General features: G+C 34.1%; 1 protein-coding gene across 1 annotated transcript in view; it reads right to left on the reverse strand.

Annotated features, from left to right (window-relative positions):
• Nucleotides 1-17,518, reverse strand: part of Pxdnl (peroxidasin like) — a 471,071-nt gene that overhangs the window by 156,652 nt on the left and 296,901 nt on the right. The window contains exons 5-7 of the mRNA XM_058573993.1: nt 15,660-15,731; nt 6,087-6,158; nt 461-630 (exon numbers count right to left, since the gene is read on the reverse strand). Coding sequence (XP_058429976.1) covers nt 461-630; nt 6,087-6,158; nt 15,660-15,731 — 314 coding nt within the window. The remainder of the gene's footprint in view (nt 1-460; nt 631-6,086; nt 6,159-15,659; nt 15,732-17,518) is intronic.

Consider the following 17,518-nt stretch of genomic DNA (forward strand, 5'->3'; position numbering starts at 1 on the left):
AGATTTACATTATTAAAAAATTTACAGAGAGATAGTAAAACTGATTCTTATTTTCACTTCAGTCATATTCACGGTCTCATGTGCATTTATCGAAGGATATTTTTAGCAATGAATATTAGCAACTATTTGATATAAAGTTAAAAAACAGAAATTATTCATGCTCAGCACTAAGTGATACTGAAGTGCGATGGAGAGTTTGGGGCTGGACACTACTTCTCTGTATTTTGTTTCTGGAATTAAGTGATCCCCAGGGTCTCTCCCAAACCTTAGTTTCTAATACCACAACTTCTTTAAATAAAAGTGTAGATGATGCAAAGGAAATTGGAAATCCTTTCAACCAAATCCCTTCTAAACATGTTTGATAATGTGCCCTTGCAAGTGCAACATCATTTACTAACCTCTGCAGGATAAGGACAATGAAAATAATTTTTTTTTTAAATACTCAGAGAAAGTTACGTACCGCAATTAAATTCCTCCACTGTTACTGACGCAACCGGGCGCCCATGAAGTCCTTGGGGGTGGTCACATGTAGCAGCGGCCTGAGTTTGGCCATTCTGGATATAGCCTTGTAAAAGTTCCCCCAGCCACTTTAAATCACAGTCACAAACCAGAGCATTGGAATCCAGACGCCTGTGCATGCAGGCAAGAATTATAACTGTTAAAAGTGACCATTAATTTCTACGATGAATCTTTCATGTGAAAATATTTAATTTTCTCTAATTTATCATATCACTCATGTCTCGACTCTAGGATCTCTAGTTACCAACAAACACATTTTAAGAATTGCTTACTTAACAAAAATTCCCCGCACAAAGAAATGATTAACGTTTGAGGAAATGGAAGTGTTTATTATCCTGGTTTGATCATTACCAATGCACTGTCCACATATATAGAATTTTACTGCACCCATAAAGATATACAAATATTATGTCTCCATAAAAATAAGGATGAAAAAGAATTGCTTACTTAATTGCATATATCACACAAATCCATGTTAAGACTTGAAATGCAACTTCCACATTACATACAATATATTGATTACAAATTATTAATTTTGGGATAAAATGTAATTATTTGTTTTAGAGAAAATTAAGAAAAGTACTGAAATGTTAGAGTTTGTTTCTATGATAAAGAGCAAAGACTATGACTTGATGGTGATATTTCAACTTTTTCATGGAGATTACTTAAATATTAGAGGCTCCATTGGCTCAAAGGAGGCTTATCAATGTATTTTTGTGTAAGATTAATGCAGCTGCCCAGGTGACTCCTTTTGTGTGTGTGTGTGTGGGGGGGGTGCGGGTAGTGGGGATAGAACCCAGGGGTGCTCTAGTATTGAGCCATATCACCAGTCCTGTTTTGTTTTTTTGTTTTGTTTTGTTTAATTTTGAGCCAGTCTCACTAAGTTGCTTAAACTGGCCTGGAACTTGAGATTCTCCTGCCTCAGTCTCTGGAGTTGCTGGAAATACCAGCATGCGCCAGATACCTGGCCTTCTTTTCTTTTGTAAACCTCCTTAGCATCTGCATGGATAAGCATGTATTCTCTAAAGGACAGAAACTGAACATTTTGTGACATTTCTTCACCTAGACACACAAGTTTCTCACTTTTGTCAAGTTTTCCATATTTTTTAATCCTTTCTAGCATGTTTTACTCAGGAAATAAAATTGATAGGTAGCCAAAGAGATTTATTATATACATCTTCATTCTTTTCAAAAGATGTAGAATAAGATGTAAACCCAGATATGATAAATTCTCCTTTTATTCCTTCCCAAAAATTAAAAAGGGAATTTGTCTAAAAGGAATTCTTACCTCCTCCTATGGAAGTAATCAGGTCACTCAATGAAAGAAAACTCTAGTGAAATAAGGATAATATGAATGTATTTAGGACAGGGAGGAGGCCTGTTATGAGGCTGAATATCTCTATCATAAGGATGTGTTCTACAAGACTGAAGCAGAATAGAAAATATTGATTTTTTAATAACTTTTAATCAGGATTACACATGTACAAAAAGTTGTTTAAAAACGTGGGAAAACAAACAAAAATGAAATCTACAGGAATCAGTATGAAAATTGAATAAAAGATCACCTAGTATTAATTTAGGAATTTGCATTAATATAAAGTTACTGGAACAAACAAACCTGAAATAAAAAACCATGATATTTTCTAGATTTAGAATTTAGAATATTTTTAAAAATATATGTCTTCATTTTAATGAATTTAAGGGAAACTTAATATAATGACAGCTCTGCGGAATGTACTATAGATGATTGGTTCCTAAGATTGTTATATTTATTTAAATTTATATTTACTTAAATTTATATTTATTTAAATTTTATTATAGTACACTGAAAAAATAGCTATTCAGTAGTTTTAAAATGCTAAAGTCAGGGGAAAAATTTCACACTCACTGAAAAATTAATGGTACAGCTATTATTTGCCTAATATTTCCAACAAGACTTCAAACAAAACTGAGAAAATAAAGCTGTGGCTATAATAGAGAATGTTTTCAGCCTTGTCCAGAGTATAGTATGGGTAAAATATTAGACCAGCCCTTATTCAAGGATGCACTGTTGGTTTAGTGTCCTTGGTTGTTCCTTGTTACCAACCGATTTATTTTATCAGCTGCTCCATTAAAAAGCATCTATTTCAGCATTATTGTGTCCAAAGTGCACATGTGTATTTCAAGTTTAATTTCTGGTAATTTTATTAAAGGTAGTCTACCATCATATATTAAAGAGTATGCCTTTACTTTCAATATCAACATGACATTGCTCTGAGTTGAACACAGCAAGGATGTTGATATAAATCCTTTGGGAGCATCACAGGCATAGGACCTTAACATTCCAGAATGTCCCATTCTCAGAAGTCATCACTGCTGACTTAGTGACTCTCCACTAGTCAATGATCACACTTCTTAGGTATCCTTATATCTGCGTGTTTTTGTAACAACTGAGCTCAGGATTTAGTATCTTCTTATATTACTGTCCACTTCAGTTAAGATATTCATCCATAAACTGAAACCAAAAAATAAGTGAAACCACCATATGTATATTTTCATTTACCAGTTTAAAAACTCCTTTTATACTTAGAAAATATTTAATAGAGTACTAGAACTATACTTTTCTATGCTAATCTTTTGGGGAGACCCTTTGTAAATAGAGTATTTACAAACTTATAATTAAAAAGCATTTTTTTTTTGAAATGCTGTGCCTTAATTTATGGTAACATTTTCAATTTGAAAAAAAATCTATAGAATAAATTAATGAGAAAGATGGTTCTTACTAACCTATATTAGACTACACTAAGTGCTGTAATATACTGTTAAAATCATCACCATTTTATTACTTTACATTTTGAAAGTGTCCTTCCATCAAATATTACACCAAGAATAATAAAACATAATTTCCTCCTGACAGTATTCAATCAAGGATCACAACACTAAAATAATTATTCACTTGGCATAGCCACTATTCAGTGGACAATTTCAAAGGTAAAAAGGTGCCCAGTATATTAATATTTTCTGCTTGAAAACACAATAATATATCACTTGTACTTACATAATTGCTCATACTTAAAGATCTCAAAACACTTTTGAGGCATTCTATCAATGTTTACAGTATGCCTGTAAGAAACATTGTGAAATATAGACGGAGGGGCCAATGTCAGGGGACTTCCACTAGGTCAAACCCAGGATGAAGTCATGATTGTCAAATATGACTCTTGCTGGTTTCGCTAAGGGACACCCCCCAACTCCCATCCCGGCACTACTGGTGATTGACATTCCCCAGTTGTTGATGAACTTCATTGTTGAAAGTGGAATTTATTTGTTAGTATGTATAGCTCATTTATTAAGTGCCCATCACTCTCCTGATTCTGTTTTTCTCATCTAAATCATAGTCTGGGTAGGACACACATTTGAGGAATTGGGATAACTAGGTGCTAGTGTTCACCTTGTCTCAGAATGATCAGGATCTTGTGAATCCTGGAGCAATTTTCTCAGATCATCTGTATGTCAGTTTCCTATTCATAAAAGTAGATCATCAACATGACATACTAACAAAAATTACTTTAAAACATTTTAAATAAATACAGTGCAAGTATGTAAAATACTGGTACACCCCTGTTAACAAGTAGGGTCTCCCTCAGCCACTTTCTTACTAACATTTACTTTTGCACATATGTTCCAGCAATGGAGTGAATGCAATCTTTAAAAAAAAATGCAAGAAATTGGAACAGAAAAGCCGCTACTAAGAAAGAATAATAGGAAGGTATTAAGAAAAGCTAAGGGATTTAGCACTTCAAGACTTTCTGAGCATCTTAGAAGCCAAGAATGAGACTCAGGTAGAAACCTATGTAGACAAGAGGCATTATAATTGCAAATATATGACAGTGACTCTAACTGTAAGTGATATCACAAATCTAACAAAGGGAAAAATGGCAAGTTAAAAATAAAACACAATTTTCTCCCACCCCCAAAATGAAGCATCCTATCAATGTTACAAAATGTCTTGGTATTTTGCATTTCCCACACACGATTAAAAAGCAAGAATAAATAAGTGTGTTATTCCAAATGCTTGTGATACAACCAGTTCTGACAAGTAGGAAAACATTTACCAAAATAAAGAGAGTCATCAATCAAGGCCTTTTGTGGGTTTGAACACAAAGGACACAGCCCAAGAATGATGAGGCAGCATTGTGTGTGTGTGTGTCTGCTATGAGAAGTGCCAAGGATATCATCAGCAGTATGGACTTGAAGAAATGAGGTAGGAGTGGATGCACTGTCCTCTTGATTATTAATTATTCTTTAAGTGCAAAGATTACAAGAATTGTTTCTAGACTGGAATCAAATGAAAATTTATGTTCCTTCAGGTTCTGATTTTTTACTTAATCTTAGCATCCCCTTTACTCATGAACTTGTATCAAGGCACACCATATCAGAAGAGCCACTGCCACAAAACTGGCCTCCAAGGAAGGTAACTGAGAGCGTGAATTTTCCACTATGTGCTCACCAGCTGGTATCTGGGGAGCAGTGAGTCGAGTCTGTCCTTCACCCCATCACTAGAACTTACATCTGTGTACTGAAGGAACAAAATAACAAAAATAAAACATTAGCAGTGCAAAAGTACACACAGAGGAGGGTGAAGAGACAGGGCAGAAAAGTGGTTCACATGGGAAGGTAGAAAGTGAGGCGAAGTGGAAGACAGACAGGAGCAGGAAAGCCTCTGGAGTGGGGAATTTTGTCTCCTTCCCTCTACTTTACTGATCTTCCTTCAATTTATTTTTTAAATTACCGCATTAAAAGTTATACATAAAAGTGGGATTCACCGTGATATATTCATACATGCACATAGCATGATTTGGTCAATTTCATTCTGCAGTTCCAGTACTTTTTAAAAAATATTCCAATGAGAAAGAACAAACAGAAAACAAAATGTCAATTATGTAATCATTTCTTCTTAAGTATACACCATTATACATGTATTTTTTCATCTGTGGTCTTTTGAATCTGTTACTTTGTTTACGGATGTTAAAGAGAAATTCATAAAAATAAATATCTAAGCATGCAAGAAATCAAGGTAAATAAAAAATGTTTCATTTTCAGTAAACAATGTATATACTTATTGGATTGGGAATTTTGTCTCATTCTATTTAATGTGGGAGTAAATGCCCTGGACTGATAACTCTATGTGCAACAAGGGAAAACGAAGCCTCATGGACTGTCTATGGTATATCTCACATCTCTCTCTCTCTTTTTTTTTTTTAATAAAAACTTAAAGGAAAAGAAAAGTCTTCAGAGTCTTTCAATTTGACCAGCAAGGAAATTGACCAGTGAGGAAAATTCTATCTTCAATATTCCTTTTGAATGTCACTTCTAAGGGAATACATGAAAGCTCAGTAGACTATCTGGGTCTTCTTTCACTCTGCAGTTCAAAAAAAAAACAACCATTTTCTCCTTAATACAATGGAATTGCAGTGATCTTTCACAGCAGAAGGAAGCAAAGCTGATCGTTGTTTAGGATTTATTTATTTCCGAGAAAATTACAAGTTTTTTTTTGTTGTTGTTTTCATGGGTTTGCTCTTACTTACAGTCTTTTTAATGAATCCAGATGAGAAAAGCTCCCAGCTGGGATTGTAGATAATTTGTTGTTATGCAAAAATCTGAAAAAATAAAAGATAAGTTTCAGTCACCACATCGTAACAATAAGCCTGGGAAACAAAACATTGCTGCTTTTTTTTTTTTCTGTTTAACCTAATTGTGAAATCAATTTTTAAAATTTTTTATTAGTGCATTATATTTTGATATTTTTATTAGTGCATTATATTCTATTAGTGCATTATAGTTACACTTAGTAGAGGGGTTCATTGAGACATATTCACCAGTGAATATACCATAATTTTCTTCATTTCATTTCTTAGTACTTCCCCTTTTTTCCCCCTCCTCCCTCTCCTTGACCTCCTTCCCTCTACTTTACTGATCTTCCTTCAATTTATTTTTTAAATTACCGCATTAAAAGTTATACATAAAAGTGGGATTCACCGTGATATATTCATACATGCACATAGCATGATTTGGTCAATTTCATTCTGCAGTTCCAGTACTTTTTAAAAAATATTCCAATGAGAAAGAACAAACAGAAAACAAAATGTCAATTATGTAATCATTTCTTCTTAAGTATACACCATTATACATGTATTTTTTCATCTGTGGTCTTTTGAATCTGTTACTTTGTTTACGGATGTTAAAGAGAAATTCATAAAAATAAATATCTAAGCATGCAAGAAATCAAGGTAAATAAAAAATGTTTCATTTTCAGTAAACAATGTATATGCTTATTAAATCATCACATTGTACAAATTGAATATATGCAATATATTTTTGCCAATTAAATTTTTAATAACAAATGGATGGCACAATAAAAAATATATGATAGCAGACGTCTGCAAATGATCCATGACTAAGTAGATCCTGTTGATGCCAGCACTTGGCCTGTGTTTCAGCTTCCTGGCCAACCATAGTTTTGCTTAATGAGAGGCCCATTTGGTGTGGCAGAGCTTGTTGGCTCAGACAGTCATTCACATATTAGCTCTCAAATCATGCCCACATACTGACACCCAGGGCAGTATTGCAGAGGAATGCACGTCCCAGGCTCCTGTGCCCTTGAGAGGTGGTAAGGATGGCTGGAAGTAGAGGAGACCTAGGCTGCAGTATTCTTTTCTCTCTTTACACCTAGACAGTCCTGCAGTGGTTTGAGCTTCCTTCATTCTGTCTTTACCACAGCACCTCTTCCCAGGACTAGAAAGTTTATGGTTATAGAAGAAACCAGCTAGAGCCCATGTGGTCAAGATGACCATTAAATGCATATTCAACAAATATCACATATATGAACAGGGTGGAGGGTGGGAACTGTTCCTTGCAAAATAGAGCAAAAATGCATACCATTTCTCGAGAGACTAAAGGAAACAAATCACATCATATCTAGAAAATTTTAGCAATTAGTCATCTCCAGCCTACTCCCAACCTAGTGTCCTTATCTCAAAGTTAAATGAGGTCACTGGGGCACACTTTCTTATCTGTGCTATGTTTTTGGACTTATCTTGGCTATTTTACAGGTTAGGGGTAAAAGTAATAAGGAATAAACTGGGGTCAAACTCTTTTGGTTCTGGAAATTTGAATTTCCATTGATGCATCTGCAAAGGAAATAGTTTCCTCTGAATATTCCTATATGGATATCTTATACTCATCTTTACATGCCCTGCCCAATTCACCAAATTCAGAATCAGTGACTACAGAAGAAATTGTAATATAAAGATGGTCAAATACACCCTCTCCTTAAGTAAGCTGCCCCGGGACTCCCTAGACTTCTACATCAACTAGATCTGACTTTCAGATGCATATCCAGCTCTGCATTGTTCAATTTAGCAAGAACTCTGCTAAGTCAGTTTAAGCAGAACCCCTACCTGTGACACAAGATCAAATTTTTCATCCTCCACTCTCTCTCAAGTAAGGTCTGATCACCATATGCTCCTTAAGCACAAATCCTGTTAGGTCAGAGTAGCCAAAATTCTCCTTGCTCCTGATGTTTCCTCTTTTTCCATCCAGTGGCTCCCACTCTGTTCCTTGCCTATAAATTTTCTTTTGTTCATGCTCTACTTAGAGTTGAGCTCAATCTATCTCCTTTATGCAAGACCCCATTGCAATGGTCCCTGTGTCTATGACCATGGCCTCACTTAAATAAAGTCTTCTGTCACTTTAACAAGTGACACTGATTTTTTTTTTCATTTAACAATTGATGTCATGTTGTAATTCTTTTTCTACCACAAGCCCTAATCCCTATGCCATTTCTTTATTCCAAGCAATATTGGATCAGTTTCATGGTAGAGAAATAGCTTGTAGAATATTACAGTTGAGGGTAATTTACATAAACTTACAATTTACATAATTTATTTTTGCTAATCTGTATCGTTTCCTTATTTTACAAGTAGAGTAGGTCTATGTGACAATAATAGTAAAAAAAGGCCTCTACAAATATGTATAAAAGTCTGAAAATTGCGTCAGTAATCACAGATTGAAAAATTTTATCTATTTTCAAAGCCAAGCAGACCAGAAATAATTGTTTAACAAGCGAATCAGAAGAAAAGCAAAACATTTCCATCATCACAGAGACTTGAAGCAAGGTATGTAAATATTGAAAAATCACTGTTGAACTTTTTTCTAAATATTATACAAGTCATGACTAGTTATCCAAATTAATATTTTTCAATATTTAGTTTATGTCATACATATTATAATTTCCAAATAAAGGATTATTCCTCTTGGGATTTGTTTTGTAACTCTTTCTTCCCAAGCAGATTAATTTATCTAAGCTTCAGTTTCTTTATCTATAAAATAAGAATTTTTATAACAAGTATCATTATTTTTCTCCAAGAATATTATATCAGTTTTAATACTAAAAATAGTAGTATTGTCTCAACAGTCCTATTTTTTAAGGGCACAAAAACGAATGCTCTTTCTTTCTTTCTTTTCTTTTCTTTTCTTTTCTTTCTTTCTTTTTCCTGCTTTCTTCTTTTCAAGTTCCCTGAAGTTAATCAAAACAGTTCTGAAGGGTATTTGTTAAAGCCTGCTTATATAATCACTTTGAGTGTTTGATTACTTTATTCCCAACAATAACCTAAAAAGCACTTCTTGTATTGAAAATGTTATACAGCTATTTGCTATGAATGTCTTCTGTCAAAAATGCTTTGTCAAAAAAAATACATATTTTAGCAGTATCTGCCATAGAGAATTTATTACGAAGATCTTTCTTTCCTGTAATGAAACCATATATGTCATCAAAAAAAGCCAAGTGATGAATAAGTTTTCCCCATTAATATTCTAAAAAAGAGAAAGCAAATCTGTCTGAGGTTTAAGTTAATGTTCCAAGATAGATCCCACAAAAAAAATCCAGAAAATTTCTAAAAAGTAGAGAAAACTTCCTGTTCAGTTCTTACTTGAGAAATATTCTTAGAAAGGACCTGACTTTCGTGAGGAGAATACTTATTTAATAAAGAAAACATTTTCCACTCTGGCTGTCTCCATACCCATGATGGCACTAAAGATCCTCAAGCCATGTGTTCATTGGAGTGTGTACTCAAGAGTCATGTGAGCTCTTTCTGGGTACAAAATACCCAGGCTTTACTTCCTTTTCATGTACTTTTTATGCTTTTTTAAAAGTTGAATCAATGAAGACTCTTAAAGATGACTGGAAAATATAAAGTACTGATTGGTATTGTTAATGGGTACATGAAAGAGAAACACAAGGGACTATCTTTGCCAACAGTGTCCACAGCCATACCAATATAAAATTTGAAAATGGTGATCAGAAATAAATGATATTGTTATAATATTCTGTAATACTTATCATGAATTATTAGTCCAAAAAGTCAAAATTCTGTAATTTTTGACATACTTTAATATACTACTTTAATTTTCTGCTTATGTATCAAACTCTAAAAAAACAGTTCAACATGGATCCATAAGATGTGTGTAAATGCTTTTGTTTGGCAATAGAATAATAGTGTGTCATGTTTCAAGATAAGGCTTATCTATTGTAGAAAAAAAATTTGGTATGGATGTGGCATCTCTATTGAAAAGAACGTTCCCATACAAGTGTTAGGCACTGATATATATGCATGCAACAAGAGGTGGATTGAGGTTTTAATAAAATAATTTAATTTTAGTATTTATAAATCATTCAGCAAACATATTTCAAGATTATAAGGAAAAGAATTCTGGTTCAAATTGTGAACTAGATATACAAATTTGCCTCAGATCTTTCAAGACTCTACTTTGGTAATAGTCAGGAGGAGGGTCAATACAAATAAATAAACCCATAAATAATCAGAATACAAATGTAGATAGTAACCCCAGATAAGATATTTCAGCAAATTCTGGGAATAATATTTCTGGGACAGTGTTGATAAATGAAATAGGCAAAGCTCCAGCCCAGAGAATACTATGAGGCAGGACCAATGTAATTGTTTTGATCCAGAGACACTAAGGCGTTGGGGCAGAAAGACAAGAATGAGAAGAGGGATTGAAAACACAGAGAATCATTAAACACATGAATGGAGAAGTACAGTTACTCAGACACTACCACCCTTTATAGGACACCAACTTCCTAGAGGAAAAATATATGTGTGATATGTGTGTGTGTGTGTGTGTGTGTGTGAGAGAGAGAGAGAGAGAGAGAGAGAGAGAGAGAGAGAGAGAGAGATTTTTTTTCCTTCTCTAAGGAAATTGAACAAATAGAAGAAATGAATTCTGTGTAAGAGTTAGAACTCAAGAGAAATCCTTCTTCATTCTAACATTTTAGGAAGATGAAGAGATAAATCTACCATTTTTCACCCAGTTGACCAAACTAAAATTCCCACCAAAGGGGAAATTGTGTAAGAAACAAACAGACCGGGGAGGGGAGGGGGGATAGCAGAGGATAGGAAAGGCAGCAGAATACAACAGACACTAATATGGCATCATGTAAAAATGTGGATGTGTAACCGATGTGATTCTGCAATCTGTATTTGGGGTAAAAATGGGAGTTCCATAACCCACTTGAATCTAATGTATGAAATATGATATGTCAAGAGCTTTGTAATGTTTTGAACAACCAATAAAAAAAAAAAAAAAGAAACAAACAGACCTACCTAGAGACAGGTAGAAACTCACCTTACCTGGCCAATATTTTCTAGTGTTAATAAAGAACTAAGCATCACAAGAGGTTAATCAGGAGAGAAATAAATAAACAAACAAACAAATAAAATGAAACTAACCCTAGGAAGAAAAAATAAATCCAAAGAATTTTTAAAATAGTAACAGAACTGATTATGATTAATAGGCTCAGAGATCTGAATATATAGTAGACCTACAAAACAAGAGTGAGATGCCATGGAACAGGAATAAGTAGGAAACAGGAAAGAGCTCTTTTGAATTACAATATGATTAAAATGCCATTAAAATTTGGTTACGAAATTAAGAACTTATGTCAGATTATGAAGCCAAATGACAATTTAATCAACATTATGAAATGAAAGATAAAAGATATAGAAACCCAGAGAGTCTAATATTTATTTAAGAAGCTCCTAAGAGAAGAGACAAAAAGAATGAAGAAGAAAACTAGTCAAATATATAAAGAGAAGCTCTTAAAACTGTAAATGAACTTGAGTCTACAATTGAAAGAACATATGAAATACCTAGCCCAATAACTGAAAAAAATCTTTCTTTGATTCAAATATATAAAATTTCAAAATACAAAAAAAATGAAGAGAAAACTTTTGAAACTCCTTGCACAATAAACTTATTTTCTATAGAATAAATAAAACATAACCAACTGGAAGAAATAGAACAGTTGAAAACTGTGACCAGAGGAAGCCATTCTTGAACTTAAAATTTTACACCAGATAAATTGTCAATTAAGTATGAAGAAAGAACCCACATATCTCCAAGTATTAAGGATAATCAGTGCTTTCCCCTTAGCCTTTCATACAAAATTACTTAAGTATGTACACCAGCAGAATAAAGAAGTAAACCGAGAAAAAAGAAGAACTAATACTAGAAACCATGGGCTCAAACCATGGTGAATAGGCTGAAAAATGTCAGGTTGGTGACATTATTTAGAGAAAAGGCAGTTCAAATTAGAAGACTGGGATCTTTGGTAGAAAAAGGAGACTGTGTGGTTTGTATAATTTGGCAGTATAAAAAAAAATGTAAAGATTTTGCAAAGGCACATAATGTATTTTAAAACATATTAATTAATATAATTAGAATGTTCAAGGAAAGCAAAAATCTGTTAAAAAAATTATAGTCCTAATCTGAAGCAAGCACAATGAACATTAAATACTTTAAAACATGTGAGAATAGAAAATTAATTTTCCTTTTGTAAAGAAAGGTATTTTTGAAGCAGTCATATTTGTGATATTTATATTTAGAAATGAAATCATAGCAAAGTTCCTGATTCTTTAATACATTAGTTAAAATGTATATGTGTGCGTGTACGTAATATATGTATATATAATGTACAGTGAATACATGTATTTATTTTTTAATTTTTAGAGATGATGTATGGTCAACAAGAGGAAGTTTAATTATAGTTGCAGATAGGATAAACATGCTAAATATTTAAATCTCAAAATAATAATAATAATAATAAATTTAACAGAAAGCACATGTGGAAAAGGAAGAAAAATGACAGAAAGAAGATAAAATTAGTCATCTAAAAAATTTAAAAGGAAAATCAAGAGAGGCTACCAAAATAATCAGTGCAAGAATTAGAAGTTCAACTATGGGCCAAACTAAATATATACATATTATATATATCATATTTGGGGATAAGACAATAAGGTAATCCTCATCTCTCCAGGTAGGAATCAATTAATAAAATGTGCGATTGAAAAGTAAAGAAGCAAAGACCTAGGGATATTATCTTGACAGTCATGAATAATATAAAAGAGAAATGGCTAAATGAGGCAGCCTTTGGAAAGAGGGTCGAGCTAGGGAATGTTTTTCCATAGGCTCTATTGAACTCTGATTTGATAGCACATGGCTGCATCTCTAGGATAAGATAAATAGATGTATACTTATCTAAATAATAGAAAGGAAAACAAAAGATAAAAAGAGTTGATCACTTTCCTGTCCCTCTGAGCTTATTCATGGATCCCAGGATAAGCAGTCTCTTCTGTGAAAATGAGACTGCTGTCACTACAGGGCCTTTCAGGAATTCCACATCTACTCAGGTAGGACAACACTCCCTTCCCATCTTGGCAGCATAATAGGTGGGCTTGTGAGAGTCTTAATAGATGCTCTGGTATATCTTCGAAAAGCAATGCTCTTTCATCAGCAAAATTCCCCCCCCCCCAATTTAATCTGGTGCCCCAGTTCTTTTGAAGTTTTGAGTTATTGTAACTGTAAATCTTAACCATGACATGTGTTGAACGCCATGGTTGTCACACACAGGACCTCTTGAACATACACATTACTGGAAGAGTACCATTCGCTCTCCTACCCAGTTACCTATCCATCACCACAGACCTTGCAAAATAGCAAACAAAGCCAAACAGTGTGATTCCATGTGTTATGACCTCTATACTTCTAGAGGCAACCTGGTTTGGAGTAACTGTATTGGAAAGTGGCTGACTAGCCCTTACCTTTTTAATTTTACTATTTCTTACTATTTTATGCATAAGAGCATCATTGTTGAAGCTTATAAATTCCTAATTCATTCTTTTTTTAGGAAAACAGATTAATGATTAACTTAATCTATAAAATCTTACATTTTTTATTTCAAAAAAAAAAAAGAGAATTCAGGGGTAAATGTAACTGTTCATAAAATGTCAGAACATTAGGGTTTTAAACTGATTCGTAATTATTCAGCCTTGCCATCAATTACTCCTGTACTCACCAGGACCCAGACCTTTGGTGAAGGAGAATCCTTGGTCGCATTGTGATTTACAGATTTGTTTATCTGGCATTTTTTGCTATTTATTCAAATGGTCGATCAACTTCCCACAAACTGAAAAATGAATTCCACGAGCCTATTCTGAAAATGTGGGCCTCAGACAAACACTTGCTCATTCTCTGACAGAGCTCAGCAGCACACTCGTTCACCAGTCCTGTCTGCTTCTGTCTTTTTTTGTATGTGTAATAAAGTCAATTGACCAAGTGACCACAAAGAGGGGCAGTCTGTTTTTTAGCTGCTGTTCCTCTTATAGCTCCGACCATGTTGCTGTGTGATTATCTCAATTGGTCTTAATTGAGGCAGAAACTGAAGTTCTACCAATGAACTGTTTAAAAACAAGACACATTTTGTATTAAAATTGCTTGCAGTAAAAAAAAAAAAAATGTACCTTAAGCTGAAGACAATAAATTTGTTAATTAAAGGTCTTAGAGAAACTGAAGTGGTAATGTGTCTTCACCTGATAAATAGATAAGACAAAAGGAGACTGTACCAGTGTCCTTTTGGTTTGTCATTGTTTGTCTATATAAGTTTTGTTGAAAATTCAGTCTTCTAGAAAAGTGCAGATGCCATGATAATAGAGCACAACGTGTGTCCCCAAAGTGAACACAGGTGTGTGATGACTGCCCAGGAAAAATGAGGAAAAAAACATTGTCAGAATCACAGAAACTTCCTTCACCATTCCCAGCCACCTTCTGTTCACCAAAGTTTACCACCATTTAACTTTTAAATACTACACATATTCCTGCTATGTGCATATAAATTTCTTTTAAGAATAAAATAAAGCTATGTAATTTCAGTGTTCGGGTTGTTTCTTCTCAGATTTTTCTGAGGTTCATCAGTGTTGTTTTATGATTTTCTATTTTATAAACTCACAATGTGTTTTTCACTATTCTCTTATTGTTGGAGACTTGGATTTATTCTAATGTGGAGAACACATATTCTGGTGCACACATATGTGCATTTCAGTTGTGAATCTCTTAGCTCTTATCTGTTGCTATAATATATTATTTGAGACCGTGTAATAATAAAGAATAGAAGCCTATTTGGATCGGGGTTTTGGAAGGTGGAAAGTCAAGGACAGGGCATCAGTACCTGTTCCACATCTGGTGAGGGCCTTCTCACCACATGACAACGTGACAGAGGGCATCATAGTAGGAGGGCAAGAGCATGCTAGCTCAGCTCTCTTTCTCTTCTTACAAAGTCACTATTGTCATCAGGGGGTGCCACCATTATGACTTCATCTGATCCTTATTATTACCCCAAAGGCCCCATTTTAAAACCCCATTAACATATAAATTTGGGGATTAAATTTGCAATACATGAAATTTTGGACTATGCATTCAGTCCACAGCAGTGTATAACTAGAAGTGGAGTTCCTATTACAGCTCATAGGAGATATGTATGTTCCATTGTAGTAGGTTCCACAACAGCTTTAACCCCGTGGCTTAACCCCGTTTATGAAGTAGCCAATCATCTCTTTTATCCTGTTTTTATTTGGGTTATTCACCTCTTCATAGATTTCAAACTATGGGAGGTCTTACAGTAACTCTGTTTTATAAGGGTGTTTCCTAAGCTTACAGCAAAATGTTCTGATCCCCATGACAATCCAAGCTGTTGTATAAACAGAATATGCAAAGCAGAACATAAACACATCTAAAGGGTTAGCACTTACAGTCGCTCTAATTTCAGAAGGTCTTCAAAGGTCTCTGGATGTAGTGTTTCTAATTGGTTGAAATGGATATACCTGCAATGCACAAAACCAAGTTAGTTATTCCTTGTACTATTTAGTAAAATAAAATGTTTATGGAATAAACAAGAGCTTAAAATGAATTTTTTTAAATTTCGTTGGACCCAAACACCATACATCAGATACAAGAACTTAAGTCTCCTTGCTCTTCATAGCTGTGAGTCTAAAAGCCTGATGTTCCAAAAGAAAAACTGAAGCCCATCCAGAGAAGCCAGATACCACTCCTTTTTCATGGAGTGTCCTGAATACAAAGATGCTGAGTAGTTGGTGAAATTACTTTTCTTCTTACTGAAAAAAAATGCAAGCAAGTGAAGCTAGAATAACAATCAAGATTGTAACCATTAATACACACATAACAAGTGACCATGCACTTTTTTTGCATTTCATAATAAGGAAATTTTTGCTATCTGGAGGAGGTAAATAAGTATATTTGAAGTAATGTGATTGATCCAGGAATGAGTTACTTAGCAATAGGAAAATACTCTGGACAATGCATTATTAAGCAATTTTGTCACTGTGTAAAAATGAGAGTACACTTACTCAAACCTAGATGTGCAGGTCATTGCTCTACATGGCCTCTCCATGCAACCAATAGACAGTGAACACCAGGTGCATGTGGTGGCTGCTGGCATAACATGACGTACTGATTGAGAGTAAACACTTTTTCTATAAGTAGAAGGTGTACATTGCAAAATAACAGTTTAAAGTATGGTAAGATAAATAAATGAAATAGTCATTTATTATCCTTACCAAGTATTAGGTAATGTACAGAATATTTTGATATACTAGAAACACAAGAAGTCTATTCACACAAGTATCACTACAAATGTGTAATATGATGCACTATGATATTACACTGGCTGTTTTGTCACTAGACAATAGGAATGTTTTAGCTCCAATATGACCTTATGGGACCACCTTCCTAACTGTGGTCAGTTGTTGACCAAAATTCTGTTAGGTAACACCTGGCGTCATTAGAAATGAATTAATTATCACATTGGAGGAGGAATGAGCCTTGATCATCTTTTTCTCCATTGACTTTAGATTAGAAAATGTCTTACAGTAACTGCTTTATAACACAAAGGTAAAGACTGTATCTTAAGCTTACAGCAACATGTCCTGATCCCCAGGGCAGTCCAATTTGTTGTATAAACTGAATATGTGAAGCAGAAGCCAAGTACCTCTAAAGGGTTAAAGGGAGGTTCTTTAAAATGAGGCCTTTTCAGTCTTCCTCTATGCAATTGGTCCGGCAGGTTTTCCCAAAGCTGTTGTTTCAGAAAAACCTCTCTTAAAGCAGGATTTCTGATGACAAAAATGTTTGCATTTCTCCCCAAAATTCTGTGATAAAATGGAGATGCATGCTTCCAAATCAGAGGGCTGAGAAGACCTCTGGCCAAGTAAATCTTGCTAAAAGCAGGATCTATGGATGCGGCCACATCCTCCTCTCAAAAAATGTAAATGCACAGGCTGCACCTGATTTCTGAACACAGTTTTCATAAACCATCTTGTGAAATAAACAGTAATACACAGCAGTCTATAGTGACTTGCCTGCAGGAAGTACCTTAGATACCATACAAAGGAACAAAAAGTTTCATACTGAATCAGGAAGAGGACATTATGTCCATGTGGGAGGACACAGTAAATGGCCCTTGACTTTGTCAATGGGAAGTTATTTGACTTGAAGTAAAGACACGAATAAATGGAGAAGACTTACGGTTATAATTGCATATAACATTTATTTAATTGCAGGAATATTTTTGAAAGAAGAAATTTAGAAAGCTTTT

The sequence above is a fragment of the Marmota monax genome, unplaced genomic scaffold (assembly GCF_021218885.2).
Source record: "Marmota monax isolate L192 unplaced genomic scaffold, Marmota_monax_Labrador192_F-V1.1 WCK01_AAM20220418_F8-fsc00044, whole genome shotgun sequence".
NCBI lineage: Eukaryota > Metazoa > Chordata > Mammalia > Rodentia > Sciuridae > Marmota > Marmota monax.